The sequence below is a fragment of the Cyanistes caeruleus genome, chromosome 3, assembly GCF_971803275.1.
Source record: "Cyanistes caeruleus chromosome 3, bCyaCae1.hap1.1, whole genome shotgun sequence".
Taxonomy (NCBI): domain Eukaryota; kingdom Metazoa; phylum Chordata; class Aves; order Passeriformes; family Paridae; genus Cyanistes; species Cyanistes caeruleus.
The window spans coordinates 82,500,752-82,517,402 of NC_141703.1; the positions used below are offsets into that span (position 1 = coordinate 82,500,752).

General features: G+C 38.0%; 1 protein-coding gene across 16 annotated transcripts in view; it reads right to left on the bottom strand.

Moving 5' to 3' along the window:
- The window catches only part of DLG2 (discs large MAGUK scaffold protein 2), a 986,702-nt gene that overhangs the window by 967,409 nt on the left and 2,642 nt on the right, over positions 1-16,651 (bottom strand). For all 16 annotated transcript variants that reach the window (XM_086882226.1, XM_086882222.1, XM_086882228.1 and 13 more), the window contains one exon: positions 1,141-1,272. In XM_086882226.1, coding sequence (XP_086738352.1) covers positions 1,141-1,272 — 132 coding nt within the window. The remainder of the gene's footprint in view (positions 1-1,140; positions 1,273-16,651) is intronic.

Genomic DNA, 16,651 nt, shown 5'->3' on the forward strand with positions numbered 1-16,651 from the left:
CTAACATTAATCAATTCCATTTGCAGGAAATGTTAGAGACTGGCAATACACATTTTCCACAAACGCTACAGAAATTCCTGAAACTAGTTCCAGAACTCCATTGTCTTCACAGTATTAATGCATTATTAATGTGCTTCCACTTTTATGACATTAATCAAAATTTTTCCATAACTGGTCCTGACTGTGCTCTGCAAGAAGCACAGCTGATACTCTGGCTTCAAACAGCCATAAGTTGAAGGCATGTGTGCTTCCACAAATATGATTTGCGTTAGGAAATGCACCCTTGAGGCAAGCTCCTCACAAAATACAGATGTGTGTGAAGGAACAGCCATGCAATGTGGGCAATAGGGCAGAGTGAGGTAGAGCAAGGGACATGCACAGTCACAGTCACCACTTCCCATAACTGGCAGCCCGGGCACAGAACAGGGAACAACAGGAATGCCAAGGCAAACAGGTATGTTCACGACCTTGAAAACATTATATATAACAACTTATGGAGGCCGCTTTATATAAAGCTCCAAAACAACAAGCCCTTGATTTTAACATCTCTTACAAGATGAAATGGGGATCTTCAAGTAAGTGGAAGAAAGACTGATATGCCAGCACATCTATTTGAACACTGCAACATCACATGAATGGGAACATTCTGACAAACTGTGTCCTGAAGCAATTTTCTTAACTCATTTTTTAGTTTCTCTGTTTCTCACTTAGTTTCTCACTTTTCACAAAAACATAATTCAAAAGACACAAAGATTTTCAATGCTACTTGGTGCCAGTGAAATCAAGCAAACTTTGGCCATTTACCTGAGGAGATGGCTTCATCTTCAGCTTTGCATAAATAATTATATCCTACTCTGACTCAGTATCTTGCATTAAATAAAGCAAAGTAACAAGCTTTAGGAGTAACTACTCAATACCTTAACTTCTGTTAGGTCTCTGTTACTTTTCTTTCTCTGAAAGTAAGAAAATACCTTTGAAATATCAGAACAATGAGTTTCTGCTCAGAGAGCCTGTAAGGATCACCTCAACACACTTTTCACCATAAACACAAAATAAATAGTGACTAATAAGAAAGTTACTATGTCTAACCTAGCTCTGACCTCCAAGAGAGTGCACCTAGTATTTGACATTAGTACCTACCTAGAAGTGCCTGGAACAAGCTGCTCTTAAAGATGCCCATCACCTTTCTGATGGCTTTTTTCAATTGTTGCTCTTCTGGCTTCCGTAGTTTTTTGCAATATTCCTCCAGCAGCACTAAAGCTCGGTCAGTATCTAAAAAAAATACAAAAACCCAAGCAAAACAATGTCTTTATTGGCTCTGGAAAGTATCTAAACACTCAAATGCTAACTACACATTTTGAGAGGCACTGTTCACACATATAAGGAACATTTACAGCAAATGTTTATAGAATCATAAAATCACTATGGTTGGAAAAGATCTACAAGATCATCGAGTCCAACTATTAAAGCAGCACCACTGTGTTCCCCAGCAAACCATGTCCCCAAGTGCCACATCCACATGCCTTTAGAACACTTCCAGGGATGGTGATGTTATTGCTTTATGTCATTAGCTGTATGTCATGAACAACATATGGAACACCACAAATGCTAATGGGAAAATTATCTTTGGAATAGCATCTATAACAAGTGCTCAACTTCCATTTATTCAAAACCATCTGGAAGCTATGGGGCCTGGACCAAATTACAACTTGCAGAAGCTACAAAATTATGGACAATAACCATTATAGATACCCATGCAGGAAAACTGCCCTTAAAGCATATTCAGAGAAGACATGAAAGTGTTTGCTTTGCATCTGCAGCACTCAGTTCTCTGTTTTGTGACTGACAAATGTGTATCTGAAAGGCAGGTGTCCAAGAGTGAGGCTGTTTTTTTCTACTCCCTCAATACATAAAATTGCTATCTACCTCTTTGGTAAATGAGGCTTTGATAGCAGACTTTCATCCATGTGCTGGCTCAAAGAGAGCAATCCAGCCTCTCTGTAAGAGCCCAGAGGAGCAGAGCTCTGTTTCTCTGGCTGCTATTATCTTTGTGTAGTCACTTGCCAAGAGCATGAGTGACATGTAAAATTGCATGAAATCCAAACATCGCCATCTTACAGAGAAGAAAATAGAGGAACATGGAGAATCAGACTTAATCTGTCCTTCTCCCCCTCCCAAACAGATTCCAGAAATGTACACAAACATATATATGACAATGAGATATCTGCACATGCTTTTGTAATTGTATTGCCATCAAGTATCAGTAAGATTCACAAACACTAAAAAAACTAAATTAATAATTAAAAGAAAGTGCCTCGATCTAGATTTCCTCCATTAGAGTTCAATAGAAGTTTCACTACTAGGAGAGGGTTGTATTCCTCTGGTTAGAACAAACTCAACAAAATAGTGTAAAATGCTTGTAAAGGCGAAAAAGATTGCTTTTAGAATTATTATTTTTACTGAATAACTAAAAGAAAGCTGTTTTTTCACTATATAAAGATTGACTGTCTTTGTTCAGCGTCTTGATGACTCCATGTAATAAAGGCCTTGGGATGTAACAACCAGAGGAGTTCACATTGGGGCAGAAACATGATTTGTATTCTGTAACCTGATTACATTCTCAAATTAAAAAAGGAAAAAAAATTATCAATCATTAAAGTTTAAAAAGATGCAATGCTTTTTCTTTCTCCTCACAGAAATTCTAGCTGGTCATAAGCATTTTAATCAGAGAAATGAAAAACATAATGAAAGGATATGTGCACAGACATATATATAAATATATAGTATCATAGAATCATTAAGGTTGTAAAAGACCTCCAAGATCATTGAGTCCAACTTCATGTACTTATCACATAGATAGGAAGATTAGGGAACACTTTACAGCAGTCTAGACATTATAATGGAGCAGCTCGCAATTCTCTGCTTTGATCCCACCTTGAGGGGTGCTCCAGGATGAACTCTTCCTATGATAGCTATCTATGATAGCTGTCCTTGGGGCAGGTAAGGATTAAGCAATTGCACTTAGGACCACTTATAACCCACGCAGTGAGAGAGAGATCAGTTCTTTTAAGGCCACATCACAATACCTGTGCTGGGCTTCTATCAAATTGTCCAAACCAAAAGCACAGCCTTGAAACAAAGCTCTGGATCAATGTGGGATATGGCTGGGTACAAAGAGCTACTTCTGCATGTGAGCTCAGCTTCTTTTGCCCTTAAAACCTCACTTTTACCTTTTAAATTTTACCTTTAAAACCAAATTTACCTTTCACTGACTTCATGACTGTGCCTGACCCACCTGGGACACTTGTACCTTCATGGGTACACTGAATATTCTGGCCACCCCCAATAAAATAATTAGCCCATAACTTAAAACATGGATCAGAATCAATAATTTACCTTCTCTCAAGTACAGACATGCACATGTAATGAATCTATGGTTACTTATATTAAAGTGAAGCCGTGGAGTGGTGGAAAACGACTGCAAAGCATCCAGTACTGAGGACACATTTTAAGAGCAGACTGAGAAATTAGGAAAATGGGATGCAAATGCCTCTTCCACACCACAGATACCACTCCCTCTTTTTTAGTGACTTAGGGAAGCATTCCCTCCTTCATTAATCATTCCTTTCCTAAAGTGTACAGTTCATATTTTTAAAAGTACAATGCTACAAAGGTAGCATCCTTTGGGGATATGAGCAGGTTTTATTTTCACTTGAAATACTATTTTTCAATTCATGAAGATGCAAAAAGTCTACTTTTTGTTCACCCCAGAAGAGTCCTACAAACTGAACAACCAGCAACAGAGCACAGTTCTAATGCTACATCTAAATCCCACATCAACTAGTGATCTCCCTGCCTAATTTTCCTTTCTAGCTTTAATAGGATACATTAATTTTTACACCAACCCTAAGCTCCAGCATGGAGCTGCATTCTTTTCCTGCACAATCTCACTTGGCAGCAGTGTATCTAGTTTTCCAAATAACCAGTGATGGCTGACATGTGCTGGGTGATTCAATCAGGATGCCCAGGCATCTTGAGGATTTTCGCATGTCAGGGAGAGGGGCTGTGCAACCACTACTACTGGAGCACTCTTGAAAAGCCAAGGGATTTATGGAGACTACTTGAATCTCCAGTCAATTTTTCACCAGATTAGGCTTTCAAAAAATAATTTTTCCCCTTCTCGATGAACTCTCCTGGTTATAAATTACTCAGAACTAGATCTTCAGATGGATATGACAGTATTTAGCATGCCAAGGCACAATCCTATTCAACACCAGCACAGCACATGCCTACCCCTGCACAACACAGAGCAATAGGAAATAATGTAATAAAATGGCACAGCTGAAGGAATGCTCAGTACTCTCCCCAAAATAATAAACATTGTCAACACCCAGTGTTACTGAAAACATATGAAGACATCCAGTATTTTTTCTTTTGCAGCTACAAAGCTTAAGTACAAGAATGGACTGCCTGGTCTGCAGCACAATAGCCAAATAAGAACCATATTCCCTGTCACCCAGTTAAGCAGAAGTTTCTGAATCTGAATTCCCACACATTATTTTCATCAAGAAGAATGAGGGATTGGTGGCTTTCAAGAGGGACTGTAAGCATGACAGTATTCAATAAAGCACACAGTTAATTTATAGCAGCCAAAATAAGTCCTGTACCTTACAGGTTATAGTAGAAATGCAATCAAAAAACTCTTTGTTCTATGGTGTCACTATTCTCCAGTACTGATACCAAAACCAAATTCAAGCAAGACAACAAATCCACTGAACACACAATTTAATATCCCAAGAGGTGGCTTCTGTGTGGATCCTGAGTAGGTCCTTTGTCTGTGAACAAAAGACCACTGAAAAGTCAGCATCAGCTGTGTCCCATGAGGCCTGCTGGACACAGATCTAATTTTTTTCATTGCTTCTTTGTATTTTATGACACTATGTTTAAATTGATCCTATTGGCTTTGAAAGATGACTTTTACAAGAACCAATCAGAAGATACAGTCCTACAAAACACACTTATATTCTTACAGTCAGTAAAAGCATTATTGTTTTGTTTAAATAAATCATACTCAAAACATCTTAATACAATTGTAAGAAAAAAATCTTAAGGAATAAAACAGCTTTTACAACCCTACAGGATCTTGTACAAGAAGTTAACTGTTAACCCAAACCAACTCACAATTCTGTAAATTTTACTGCTTTATGACTCCATAATTTTTTTAAGCAGTTCAGGAATGTTTGCAGTTTATGTTACTGGTCAGGGAATGGGTAATCGCTACAATACAGCAAATCAGAGGTATGTAATGTTGACACAAAACTACAGAGCTGTAACTTTGTTTACTGGACTCCCTCAGAAAACTCCTTCCTCTCTCAATCCAAAGTTTTCACACAAGGAATTACTCAATTTTCCTTCTGCAGAATGAGTCTCTGCTTAATGTATTCATCTGTGTAAGAGATGCCTCAAAGAAGAGGCAAATCCTTTCCCCCGGGTTATTGTTCTAGATGAGATCACTACAGCCACACATTATAGAACCCCCACTGCATAGACTTTTCTGAAATATTGACTTTTAAAGTTCAATAAGTAGACATGTATGTCAAAGAGTAAAATAATCTATTGGGGCAGTGCTTATACATCCAATGAAACATACAAAAATCGTACAGAAAATATACAAAACCCAAGTTATATTTTAACAAAATGTAACTTCAGTATATCTTACAGACAAGAAGTTTTCTAGGGATCCTGTCTAAAAGAAATGAAGCCATACAACCAAGCACATTAAGAGTAAGATGCACTATGTATCAGGAGAAATTAAATTCTCACCAATAAATTGTTTCCTAAAGCATTGCTCTTAAAACGTAAGCCACACATATGAAAGACTAAATTTGATAATGATGCATACTTAAATTAATACTGCAATAATTGTATCATCTACTTTGCTAAACAATGTAAAAATCAATTCTATATACTTCTCAGTGCAAAAACCTGGATGCCACTTGCAATACTAACCAGTACCTTGAAGCAGAAGGATTCCCTTTCTCTGCTGATTTGTTTTCTATGCTCTCATGTTTTGCAAGCACATTTTTAGAATCACTTTGAAACTCCATATAGGCAAGGAGATGCTATACTCACTGCAGCATTTACAGTAGAGTCTTGGTAGAGTTGAAGCATCTGCAGCTCTGCTGGAGTGACCAGTGGAGTTGATTTAAAAGTTTTTGTGCCTTCATATAGGACTGAGGATGACACAGCCATGCCAGCACATGGCAGGTCACATACCACACCATAGGAGGGTCCCCAGAAATAAGTTTCTTAATTACCTCCCAGGTATTTATGCACACCATTTATCCTTCAGATGAACTAAATATATTACACCTGAAGATAATTTAGGTCTATTCATAAAATTCAATTTAATAACTAATAAGGAAAAGTTGACTAACAGGATTAATTGAAACTATATGAAAAAGATAAAAGTTATTCAAAAACCAGTCTCCAAGCAACTCCATTTTCAAACCAGGGTTTGTTGAATGATGATGGCTCAAACCAAAGGAGCAGATAATGGAAGCACCACATAACTCAAGCAGATGCTACTAAGGGCATACATATGACTATATGACTATTTTCAAGCCATCAGAGCTCCTTCTGGCCACAGTAAAGTCATAGGCTGAAATCTTGTGGACCCATTTATGTAACTGGCAGGACCAGTCACTGATTTTGCACTCAAATTTTTGTTGAACACCCCCAGTCTTCTGATAGCTGCTGCTGTTTTCCTTGGGAGTATGATCCTGTCATTCAACTCCTGCCATGAAGCAAGCTGGCGCAGAAGATGGAGAGAAAAAAATGAAAATATGATTCCAAACCCAGCAAGTTCTGCCTTGCACTTGGAAGAAATCAGTCAGCTGGTTAACAGTGCCCTGCACCAGCACAAGGGAATATCAGACAGCCACTGCCTCTCAAGGGAACCAAGTCTACCACAGCCTCTTGCTAAGTTTAGAAACACATTTACATTTTTTCCCTCCCACTGGCATCAGAGTTTGTGAATGAAAATATTTTTGGGGTGCAACAGGGTGGGAAAATGTTAACTTAAATGAAAAATAAGGTTTCATTGGTGAGAGATGTTTAACATTAGTTAAGATCTAGCCCTAACTGAATTGATAAGATGAAGGGTGTTTTTATTTCAATTTCTACTTTTTTTTTTTTATCTGCCTTTTCCTAAAAGGGATTTCAATTATCTTCTGACTTGTGAAGGCTGTTGTAGAGGTGAATTTTAAAAGTAGAAAACACCAACACATTTCAGGAGACACTTTACAGGTTTTTGAGAAACAGAATTGGGAAAATGTAGGGCATTGAAGCAGGAAAAGGCATGAAGAATGGTGGAGAAGAAACACAGGAGCCAAAACAGAAGTGAGAAATGGAACCAGAGCACCAGAAAAGAGAGCAAGGAAGTGTTCTTGGTGATCTTTGATAACTTTAGAAGAAAAGGATGTCAAAAACTACTTTAATTTTGGAGAGTTCACACCTTCATTTAGATGATGAAATGAGACAGAGGAGCAAACACTGTTCCCTGCCTCCAATATTTAAAGATACCTTGATTTGATTCTCTGGTATGGTAGCTCAAAAAATTAAAATGAGTTGTTACAGATCAGCAGGAGGGAATGCAGTAAGAAATTTCCAGGCAACCTGCCTCAGGACTGATCCAAGTCAAAACTATCAGTAACTCATTTACCTTCCCTGATCTTCACACAGAACAGCAAACACAAAGGAATAAATCCTGCTAATACACAATACTCAGTACCCACAGAGGAAAAGAGTAGAAAGCCAGTTAAATTTTAGAAAGAAATTCAAGTAACAGTACAGTAAGATGGTTGAGAAAAACACAAGCTGTAAGCTCCCATGGTTCAAAGGATTTGAGAACTATTAGACAAATTATAATCATACAATATTTACATATAAATGTCAATATGAGACATGAATTAATCTAGCAGACAGCACAGAAGGAAAGCAGACAGGGAATATGTGTAAAAAACAGAAAGCTCCCAGCATATTGGGCACTTCATCTCTGTAAAAGGACTTTAAACAACTATCCAGAAAATGCAGCATATGGGTTATACAACCTTGAGGAAGCATAAGGCATGACGTATGTGACAATCACACAGTGTGGCAAGCACTCACAACAAACAAGCAAAAGGGTTAAAAATAACAGCTCCTCAGGATATGCATGGCACATAAACCCATCTTCTGTCCTGCTAGGGAAAACAAGGGGACAGAAAAAGGAAGGGGTTAATGGAAGGGATTACTAGGCAGGCTTGTTTCTGCAGTTTCAGCTTTTAACAAGTAGATTGGCACACAGAGGAGGCCAACACATGGCCTGTGGAGAGGAATCTTCGAGATTAATCTCGGGCAAGTGGAGAGTATTTCAAGGAATGATATTTCAAGTTGAGGTTGCATTCCAAGTTGCCCTTGCTCTCCATTAACTGTAAAAAGCGTCCATAAACTAAAATCCAAAGACATCCATAAACTAACCATAGCCTTGGTGAATTCTCTGCACAACTGCCTTCCTGCTAAACACCAATTTAGGAACAGTTCCATTGTGCTAGACCATGATACTGCCAGCAGACAAGAAATGGCCAAACTGTAAGAACTGCTAGGCAAGTACAACAGCAAATTTCTCAGAACAAGGCAGTATTTATTACATGGCCAGGTATATTAAGGGGAAACCACATATCAAAATGCCAAGGAAAACTGAAGCAAGGACAGGTAGCTTTGCACTGAACAGTGTTACCACGCAGTTGTGTTACTGCAGGTCTCTGTGCCCCACAGAGCGCATGGGAAGGGCTGCCACAGAACCACAGAAGTTGCTCAGCAGTCTCTTGGTTCCAGAATATTTATTTGAGCAGACAGTACAACACAGAGGGCTAAATGTTCTGCAAGTCAGATTGCTTTGAAGGGCAGGAGTTGTGTTATGATGTGTCAGCTGAATTCTCTGAGAAACAGAACAGACACAGAGAGCCTAGAGGAGCCCTATGAGGTTTTCAGTTTTCCTCCCTGCTGTGCAAAAGGACCCAGACTTGCACCCAGATGGCATCTACTTGCACTGGTAACCTCCTACAACATCCACAAGATCCCTCACCATCTGACATCAGTGCTTGAAGGATCCAGTGGTTTTTTCCTACTACACAAAAACAACCTTTTTTTGTTATAAATCAGGACAACTACTTGTCCTCCAGATGTCAATGTGTAAAGCAAACCACAATTATTCCCCTTATAGCCTCTTCTACACTTGTTTGTCATGTCCCTTCCCTGCTCAGTGTCCTTTTTTACAGTTCCAGCCTCTGCAACTTTTATATACTTTTGACATTCTCAAAGCCTCTTATTCCCTTTTCTGGAATTAAATTTATCTTAACACACAACCTATAAACTCAGGCTGGACACCCAGTAATGACATAGGAACACTGACTGGTGGATGCAGCTGGACAGAAAAACCATCATCTTTAGGAAACACAACACATGCAACCAACCAGGGAAGTGATGGGTTCCTGTTTTTGCCAATTTGTTAAGAATTAGACTTTTTGTCTAACTTACTATAAGGAAAGCTAAGAAAAATTTAATTTATCAGTGTTGATTAGTTCGATATAACCTTGTTATATCTTCACACTTCATTTTACAACTTATAACCACACATCTGTTCTGGTAAAATGCTGCCTTCAAACATTTTTTAGTTTTAAATATAACTCTTTAAACTTGACTAACTGTACTTACACAAGGAATAAAATAATTATATAAAGATCAGGAACTGGCTCAACATAAACTCACAAACTTTACTCCAGCATTTCTGTTTATCAGAAAGCATCCTAAAACCCAAGCTACATTCCTGCTTCAGTGCCCCCAGATGGTACTGTCTGACCCCTGCAATCCCACAGATACATCTTCTCTACTCATCCCTTCCTGTAAACTACAATTAAATATTGAAAAAATACTCAGTATTTAGTGCATAACCTGTTAATCTTATGTATCATGCTTTCTCATAAGGAAGAGCCCAGCTCTTTAACGGGGCCTCACTCTGGGACCTGAATTCTTCCCACCACATCGCTTTTCCTCAGGGGACCACAAAAAGGCTTCAGCAACTGCTGATATCAGCTGCTCATCACACCAGGGCCATTCCTTTTTTCCAATGAGTTCTCTTTTCCCAGCTATGTTGAAGGCAATGTGGGACCTGTTTATTAGCAATCCTTGCTCCACTTTGGTGACCTGGCTACACAGGTGACCTGTTTGCGTTGCAGAAAACAGAATGAGCAGATTCTGGGGCCTTGAGACTCCTGCCAAAACTACAGACACCCTGCAATTACAAGTAGCTTCACCTGACCTTCTTGTTTCTGCTTTTCATGTGTCACAATGTTAAAATCTAGGTGTAGAAATGTTGATGTTAAATCAACAATGCAAATATGAAGACAGAATGAAAAATGAAGCCACAAACCCTCAAAATGACATAACACCAAATAAAAACCTCTTATTTATACAGCTGAATAAATGTAAATTGACATCTTAACAATACAAAATTATCTGAGTGCCCTGCTTTGAAGAGCTTACAATCTAATTGAATGCAAGACACAAAACTAGTGGAACTTGATGTATAGTTGCAAGAGTAAAAAACAAGAGTTGCACACTTAGTACAGCAGCTGTGTATTTTTTTTTTCCTTTAAAAGAACATTCAGTATCAAAATTAACATAAATGTGAAAATTGGAGTGAGACAGAAAACTAAGGAAATGATGCCTGTTCAGGAATAAATAACTTCCAAACTCATACAAAACAATCATTATATTACATGAAAGAAAAAACAATTCAGTAACACAAATGCCTTTCTAGTGATGCATAAAAATAAAATGGAATGAGATCAAATTACCTTTCTTTATTAGCAAAATAGGGATTATGGTCTTACATTTTCTCGCATCCATGTTAAAATTTTTAGTTAAAGAACCTTCGTATTATACTAGAATCTCTAAGTAGTCAATAAAAAAACCCAACATGTGCTTTCAGGCAACAACATAAAATAAATTTTACATTTTGGACATTAAACAACCAGGTCTGTAGATTTATAAACCTTGGGTTGGGGCTGTTTGGTTGGGGGTTTTTTTGTTAAAAGCACAGCTTAGCAGCTATCCATCTGCAAGGCAGTGTTAACATGGTGTTCAACACCTAGAAGTGAACGAGAAAGTGCCTGGAATTATTCCACTACAGCATAATGCAAGATGTGCCCATACAGTCAGGGGACAGGAGAGCATTTGAAATCAGAAAAGATTGGTTTCCGGTTGTGTAACTGTAAATTGTCCAGATTCCCTCTTTCCAGGAAATTCTACATGATTCAATTCCCTGATAAATACGTTTTGAAGGAAGCATTAACCTCTTCAGCCCAAAAGTGAAGACAGACTTAGGGACAACTGCACTGACTTGTTCTGGCAAAGTGTTTACTGCCACCAAAAACTGTTCTGAACCACATCCAATAAAGAGCAAACGTTTTCTTCACATATTTTGTATGTTGATTACTACTGTCATCACCCATCAGGTCAGGGCAACTTTGCTGGCTCTTTCTGAGACGAATATGGCAGAAGAAAAAGTGACCTTTATTTCTATTTTTATGAAGCTGTTGTTTGGCACCGTGTATATTTGCAGTAAATACAAGATACCACAGTGAAACAGACCTTAAATACTTCTAAGAAGCAGGAACCTGGTATGACCTGACCAAAATAAGCATATCTGAGTAAGACAGATTTTCTCACTTTGCTGAAGCAGGGACTGCAAAATCATCTTTTATCACATTTGACCACTAGTTACAAATTCAGCTTTTTCTCCATGGTTACCCTCTGACATCTAGCTTGGCCATCTGGAACAAACTCAGAAGGAAAGAAGAGAGGATAATAAGGAAAAAGATTATGCTTATAATGCAAGACACCATTGCTTCTACTGAGTGCAATATACACTTAAAAGGAATGGAGGAGAGGATGCACAGCTGCCTCTTGTGCTTGTATCAACACTATTGGTTGCTTCCAATTCCAGCGACTATAACATTTTTTCCCCACTAAAATAATGAATAGTGTTAATTTATAGCACTCACAGAACACACAGTGTCAGCTCTCATAAATATCTCATATAAGGAGATGTTTCTGCCACTAACATTTATATAAGAGAATGAGACATCATCAAACTGAGGTGAGTTATTGAGTGAGGTGTTGGTACCCTGTGTTTTGTCTGTGGGGAGAGAGAAAATTACAATTGTCCAGAAAGCAATGCAGATCTCAGATGTGTTAAAATGCCCTTTGGAGGTGGATCTCTCTCTGCTGACCAAACCAACCCTTCAGAACAAAAAGTTGGGCACCCTACCTAAGTGAGGCAACTAAAATGGGATGAATCTACATTAAACATCTGAGAAGTACCAGAATAACAACAGGGCTGAAAAAGAGTATAAATTTCATTGTTCCCAGTATAGAGCCCACTTAGCTTTGCATTGTGCATGCATATAACAAAGGCTTGTTCTGTATAATGCTTGCTCCTATAGTCCTTTTGTGGACAAAATACTTCACTGTTTCTCACAGCGGAAACAATGTCTGGCTGGAAAAAAGTCACTGCCATAAAAGCAGTGACATCTTTAAATCAAAGCTTTGTGGTGAAAATTGGCATGGTTTAGAAAGTAATTTTCTGATACTCTGGACATGATTCTCTGACCCTGAAAGAGTTTCAGCCTGTCAGGGGCTCATCTGTTCCCAGGGGAAAAGTTCCTGGGAACAGTTTTCTCTCCAAAATTGTGTTATTGTAAATAGATACTATTTCTCAAAACAATACTGAACAGATGTTTTTGGTGTGCTTTCTCTGGTCCCACCAATGGGACCAAAGGGGGTGTTGTTCCTTCTACCAATGAGGGTAACCTGGTCAGAGAAGCTTTGTAAGAGTTGAGAAAACTCCAAAAGAAAGGTTTTCTTTGCCTCACGAAGCAGCTGTGTGTGTCAGATTATCTGAAGGTCCCTCAATACATTGTGTCCATCGGTGACACTGACACTTGTTTAACTCTTGGAAATCTAAAATTGTGCTTTCCACAGTCTGTAAACACAACTAAAATTTGAACAGCTCCCATTCAATTAACTGTACAAACTGAGAGGTAGTTGAACAAAACTTGGAGTGAAGGAGGTAGCCTTTTAGCCAAGTACTTGAGAATTCTTATTCAGCAACTGAAAGAACAAAAATCTTGTAATAACAATTACCTGTGACAAGTAAAAAAGAAATTTTCCAATACATATTGGATTTGCTGCTGTTAGATGTACAAAGACTGGAACCATAGTCCAGATTTTTGAGCACAAAATGTTATGATCCTAAATTTAAATTCTGGTAGCTAAAAAGAAGCTGCCAGTTTGGAAGAGAATTAGGGCATGAATAGGAGCTAGCTTTGTCTGGTCCTTTATGAACTTTGCTTTAAAAGTTTCTGCTGAGTTGTTTTTAGACCCCTTCCTTTCAACAGATCAGCCACAAAGTCAGCATTACCCCTACAAAATCCAGCATTTCATAGAGCACATCTGTCAGATTCTTCTAAATGGCCCAGAAGTTGTCCACATGGGATCAGAGACACGTTTTGATTCTCGACATTGATGTGCTTAATAAAACATGTCCCAGAAGGCATGTTTCAATATAAAAGGAATGATGCAAAAAGTTATTCTATGACAGAATCAGCACATCTTTATAAACGGGCAATAAGGTGGGGCCAGTAAAGATGGTAGTAAGAGCAGCCCAAAGGTTTCATCCGACTAAAGGTCCTTCTCCCTTTGAGAGATGCAAAGTGGGATGAAGGCAGCACAAAACCCAACACTCATTATCTCTGACTGCCTAGACACAGCTAGATGTGCAAGGAGGATGACAGAGTTAGTCTAGAAGCACATGTGCAGCCAGGCACCCAGATGTGGGGGTTCCTGCCATCTCTGTGTGAACCACAAGCGAGCTCCAAAACTGGAATCTGGTCTCCATCGCAGAGGAGTATGGATTTAATTAGTTCTTTCCATCACTGTGAAAGATGTGAATGAATTACAGTAACATTTTTGTTATTAACTATTCTGTTGATGAATCCAAAATATATGCAATTACCAATCTAAATATAGTCCCTTACAGTTAACAGAAATCAAGCTAAGAAACTCAGGAAGGGAGGGAGGGAGAGCAGACATCTAAACTCATGCAAAAACCTAATTTCACTTCTTCTATACAGTAGTACTATTTTACTTTGAGGCAAAACCTTCCTCAAGAAATCCCATAATATTTCCATGAATAGCTCTATCTGGAAATATCCTAGTTTGCAAAAGTAAAGTAAAAATTAAGAAAAAATAATGAATTTATTTACTTCCCAAAATTGTTCATCTCATTCCATCTATAAATGGCACTGTCCAACAAATAATTTTGTAACTACAGTCAGACACCTGTCTTGTCTGATTTAAAACTTTAACTTTACTTCAAAATTAGAGATGAGCAAAAACCAAAGAGCCCTTTGTCTAATCGTGCAGCAATAGTACAACAATCCATGCAATGTCTCACCCCCTACCTAAAGGGAGCACCACAGGGTACTCCATAGTTCCTTTCCAGCCTTGATTTTTCCTGGTACTTTATTTATATTTTTATTTATCTATTTATATTTATTCATATAAAGCAATCATGTCAACTCTGTGAACATTCCTGGAATGTCGAGCCTCATTGCCCTCCACACTGAAGTGAGAAAAACAAAATATTTTCACTCTAGCACATCAGAGGCAAGAGCAATCAGGTACTGAAATATGATCAGAACCAAATTTTTTTTTTTTCCACATCCATAAGAAATTAAATCTTCCTATAAGTTATATGATTTTTATTATTAAGCAAACTATTTTTTTCTTAACTATACAGGCCTGGATTTTCAAAAGCAAGATGGCAGGCATCACACCAAGCATCAAGGTGAAGTGTAAAGTAGGTGCATAACTATGTGAAATTTGAAGACTGGTATAACATGTGAGAGCTATTTCAAAGGTAAATTCTCAAAATGCTTCAGTTGTTCTTTAGAAAGACCCAGGACGAGCCAGTGCCAGAGAAAACAGGGCTTGGTAACAAATTCCAGTGATAAATATCAGTATGTTTTAAAGTTTGTTTCACAGGTTTCCCTGTCTCCATACTGACTTTAGAAGAATATTTTAATCAAATCCAGAATAGCAATGCAGAAAGAAGTGCTGACAAGGAGAGGGATAATCCTTAATGTCCTCAATGCTGATACTGAAATACTTCTGCACAGCCTACAAGAGAGTATCCCACTGAGATTTCCCCAGATGTCCTCGATGGGAAGGAGAGTAGATATGAACTCCCAGATTTTTCCCAGAAAGTGAAAATAAGTCATCATCAGAAGTACTAAACTAGTTAGCCACAAACTGCTGTCAAAATCATAAAGCAAATAAATGGGAAAAAAAAAAGCAACAACAAAAAAAAAACCACATGGATGGAAGAATCCCCTCAATCTCCCTAACATTCACAGGAGTAACAGGGATTACTTGAAAAAACAGCCATCTTTTTAAAAATGGTAGAATGTTTTGAGTTGCCAGCATGCCTTTAATTACGTTTAGAAAGTTAAAGTCTATTGCATGAACTAGACAAATTAAGTCGTTCAAAATCACAATGAAGTTACTGATTCGCCAGCATTTTTAATCCTGCAATTTACATGCTTAAATACACTCTTAACAATACCCTTTTAATAATCAAATACTTTCACACTGGCAACTTCAATACACTGACTGATGAGACAATTTCAAGCATTTCAAGGGGGATATTTGTGTCTCTTGACTTTATATTTAATGTTGCCAAAACACACATCCTTGTAACACCGAAAAGTCAAGCCTTGCTGTGCACTAAGACTGACCCAAACTGCCTGGAGACAAACAGGAAATTCACAGATTTTTAAGGCCAGAAGGGACTACTGTGATTGCCCATCTCATTTCTGCACTAAGGAGCCTATAAGATTTCACCCCAAAATTCCTGCAGCATGTATTCAGAAACTGAATTACAGCTGAACATCTGACACAGAAACATCCTTAGTGTAAATCACCTAAATCAGGATTAAAACTAAAATTATGAAAAGCCTCAGTTTTCCTTCTGTAAACAGGTAGGATACAGAAGCCTCACCAGTACATCAGGGTGACACTTTTGCAACACAGCAGGATGAATTAAAACAGAACTCCTCCACACACGTTTCCACCTTTACTACACATAATGACAAGCAATTCCATGAATGACAGTGCCATTCATTAAAATATTTCAGGTTTGAAATTTCATTTCTACACTGTCATTTTCTAAAATACAATCACTAAATTTCATTTATTGGTTTTTTCATTACAATAATTCTAGCAATCTGCATGGTTTATCATTATTTATATAGTAAGTGTTAACTTATAACTAATGAAGGGTTATTCCTATATGGAAGAGAATCCAAAGTCACACTGATTACATCCTCATTTCTGTTTGTAACATTCACTTTTTGTCCTTTCCCTCACATTTTGTATCATCAGATCCAGGGATATATCAGATCCAGGCACATCTGGATAGAAGAGCTAAATACAAAAAGGTTCACATGACCCTTACTCTATTAGCATATTTCGAAACTTTAAATCA